General features: G+C 48.3%; 1 protein-coding gene across 2 annotated transcripts in view; it reads right to left on the bottom strand.

Annotated features, from left to right (window-relative positions):
- EME1 (essential meiotic structure-specific endonuclease 1) overlaps window positions 1-348 on the bottom strand; it is a 4,869-nt gene that overhangs the window by 929 nt on the left and 3,592 nt on the right. For both annotated transcript variants that reach the window (XM_005424640.3, XM_031059937.1), the window contains one exon: window positions 99-288. In XM_005424640.3, coding sequence (XP_005424697.3) covers window positions 99-288 — 190 coding nt within the window. The remainder of the gene's footprint in view (window positions 1-98; window positions 289-348) is intronic.

Here is a 348-nt window from a genome sequence, read left to right as displayed (position 1 = left end):
CACTGTGTCTAATTGAATACTGATTACATTATTTCTTCCACTCCCTGCATGAGCTGGCTGCCTGCACACAGTGCTGGGTATCCCTGAGGCATCCTTACCTGGATCAGAAGCTGAGGAGAAGGGTAGGCAGACACGATAGCCTCAGCCATCTCAGAGCTTACACGGTTAAATTGCTGTATCTGCCTCTTCCAAACTTTCAAGAGACCCTTTCCAGAAGGATCCACCTTCACCCCTCTGCAACAGTCCTTCTCCAAGTAGAAAGAGAACCCTGTGTTCTCTCGCTCTCGCCTAGAGAGAACAAGGAATGCGGAAGCAAATGAGACAATGAGGCTGTGAAGAAAAACCTTT

This window comes from Geospiza fortis, unplaced genomic scaffold (assembly GCF_000277835.1).
Source record: "Geospiza fortis unplaced genomic scaffold, GeoFor_1.0 scaffold244, whole genome shotgun sequence".
In the NCBI taxonomy this organism is placed as follows: Eukaryota; Metazoa; Chordata; class Aves; order Passeriformes; family Thraupidae; genus Geospiza; species Geospiza fortis.
Note: the sequence above shows the minus strand (reverse complement) of the source record. Positions and strands in the feature narration are given on the sequence as shown.